Below are 2,758 nucleotides of genomic sequence, written 5' to 3' on the forward strand. Positions count from 1 at the left end.
TTAATTGCATCACAATTAAGGAAGGGAACATTCTGAACACATTATAAACCTGTACAGTTAGCAGAAGTTTCCTTAAATACCTCAAGTTTTTTTTTTTTTAAAAGCATTTTCTTTAATTATTTGTCAACAAAACATATTGACAAAAAAATTAGTTTTTTTCATGAAAGTAATTTCATTTTTAACAGTTTATGCTAAAAGTTAATCATGTACTATTTTAATCCTCGCAAAAGTAATGAGTAACAAAGCGAAATAAAAAAAAATTTGTAAGAACTTGATTTTCAATACTTATTTTAATATGTACTAAATACTACATTATTATTTATTTAAAAGTAATTCAAGTATAAAATTTTATTATATCATAATTGTTTTGTAAAATATTTAAGGCTAACAATTGTAATATTATCGACAATTTTATCTGTGTAAAAAAACAATCATTTTTGTACAATTATATATAAGTTCATATCTTCAATATGGACTAACAGTAAAATTGCCATATTTAAATGTTGTTTAAAATGTTTTAAATGATATTAAGAAAAAAAATAGTATTATGAATAGAGAGAAAATTATAAAACCAAATATTTTCGAAAAGTTGTTCAGAAAAAAAGTCACAATGAAAATAAATTTAAAATAATCTTGTATATTTATATCGATTTCATGATTTCAGCTCTTTTTTCTATTTCTTTTAATTCTTTATATTGTTTGAATAAATTAAGATAATTAGAATCATTTTTAATGCAGTCAAATTGATTGTTTCTTGCAATTATATCATTGTAATTTTTTTTTAATGAATCAAGTTCTTTTATCAACATGTTTTGAAGTATTAAATGACCCTGGAGAGCATTATTTTCTTCGTAAAGTTTGTAGAAAAATTGAAGTTTCAGAAATTCTAATTTTTTAAACATAATTTCAGAATTTATGTTTTGACATGTACACTTATCCTGGAACTTTTCTGAATACTTTTCTTTCATATTTATTATTTCTTTTAATAGTGGAACAATTTTTAATTTAGAATCAACATAATTATGTTCTGCTTTTGTATATTCCTTTAATTCATTGATGACCCCCTCGGTTGATTGACATTCTGATTTCAATTGAGTTGAGTTTTTCAAAGTGTGTTCAACTTCAATCCATTTAATAAGAGCAGAAATAAAATTATTTAAATTTTCATTCATTCCATTTTTTTTTTTTAGTGACCATCCATGTTTTTTTAAAATTTGATTTTCAAGTTCTTCAGGTATACTGATGTCTGGATTTGCAAGAATCATTTCTTTAACTGTGGCAATGAGTTTATTTTTGATTTCATTGTAATTCATTTTCAATGATTAACAACTACATCGATATGATATTTAATGATTGGATCTAAAAAATAATTAAAAACATTTTCAAGGTGATGTATAATTATTTGATTTTATACAAAAAAAAAATTATTTCTAAAACTGCTTTAAATATAAGGCAGTTTTTAATATTAAATTTTCTTGCATAAAAGTTAGTAATGAAATCTACTAAAAGAGAGAAAAATTTAAATTCTTACATTAAAAAATTCAAAATTATTTCATTATAAATTTTTTGACACTTGGCAAATTTGAAATATACCTGAAATTATTAATAAAGGCGCGCATGCGCCAGTGCCATGATGATGTCACTTCGTGCTAATGAGTCGTTCATTCGTCAGTGAATGCTAATTGTATTTATTCAAGAAAGGTGAACACTATTATATTTGTACATTTTTATTAAGTTTATATTATTTCAATTTAATTTATATTAAAACGAATCGAGTCGTTCGGTTTTTTTATTTTTTTGTATCATGCATAGAATTTAATATTGTTAATTGTACGCTTAAAATTTTATGTTGAATTATATGCAGCTGTGCCTTGTTATATTAATGTTGATTATATAAATAAGAGAGTTATATGTTTATATGTGTGCATTGAATAATGTTTTTTATTGTTCATTATTTATAATTATTTCTTATAAAAATATAAGTCGCCAAATTGGATAATAAAGTATCACTTTTTTGTGTTCAGCGACAGAGGTCTTCAACGGCTTCTGAATATGTAAGTTTATTTTTAGTTATATTAGTTGTTGGCATTGTCATTCCCTGTAATTATTTATTATTAAACCACGCTATATTTCATTTAAATATAAATTATATACTAGTAAAATATTTAGTATAATGACAACCTAAAAAAACAATAGTTTTTATTTTATTTAATCTTGGAGTGGGGGGGGGGAAAAAAAGAAAACAAATACAAAAGGAAATACAGTTAACAAATTTGCCTTTGAGTCATAATAAAAAAAATAAGAATTCTTAAAAATATATCATTTTATTAAAAAATTACTTTTTCATGTGTCATCTCAAAAAAAAAAAAAAAATGCAAAACTATTTCTACCGAAAAAAAAAAAATTTCAGTTTCATTCATTTTGATACTTTCGAATTGTTTGTAATGAAAAATTATTCATTAAACACTGACACAATTATTATTAATGTTCTTTTTTTTATTGAATATTGTTAAAAATTGATTTATCCATTTTTACTTATATTTTAAAACAAATAAATCAATGATATTAAATTTTTGCTTTTATTGTAATGTTTATTTTAAGTCAAGATTGAATCGAATATCATTTTATAATTTCTATCACTAATGTAAAAAAAAAATTAATTTAAATTAAATGGTTTTCCAGTATGTTGGTGCTTTTAATAATTATATAGAAAAGAAAATATTATAAATAAATCAAAAATGAGATGGATATAAACTTT

At 21.9% G+C, this 2,758-nt stretch overlaps 1 protein-coding gene across 1 annotated transcript; it reads right to left on the reverse strand.

The window, feature by feature from the left end:
* Positions 1 to 641: 641 nt before the first annotated feature.
* On the reverse strand, positions 642 to 1,313 carry Phum_PHUM350490 (uncharacterized protein; the record flags this gene model as incomplete). Its single annotated transcript, XM_002427821.1, has 2 exons — positions 642 to 1,120; positions 1,241 to 1,313. The coding sequence occupies 2 exons, from the start codon at positions 1,311 to 1,313 to the stop codon at positions 642 to 644; spliced, it is 552 nt and encodes a 183-aa protein (XP_002427866.1).
* Between the last annotated feature and the right edge of the window lie 1,445 nt (positions 1,314 to 2,758).

Source organism: Pediculus humanus, genomic scaffold (genome assembly GCF_000006295.1).
Source record: "Pediculus humanus corporis 1103172107761 genomic scaffold, whole genome shotgun sequence".
Lineage (NCBI taxonomy): Eukaryota > Metazoa > Arthropoda > Insecta > Psocodea > Pediculidae > Pediculus > Pediculus humanus.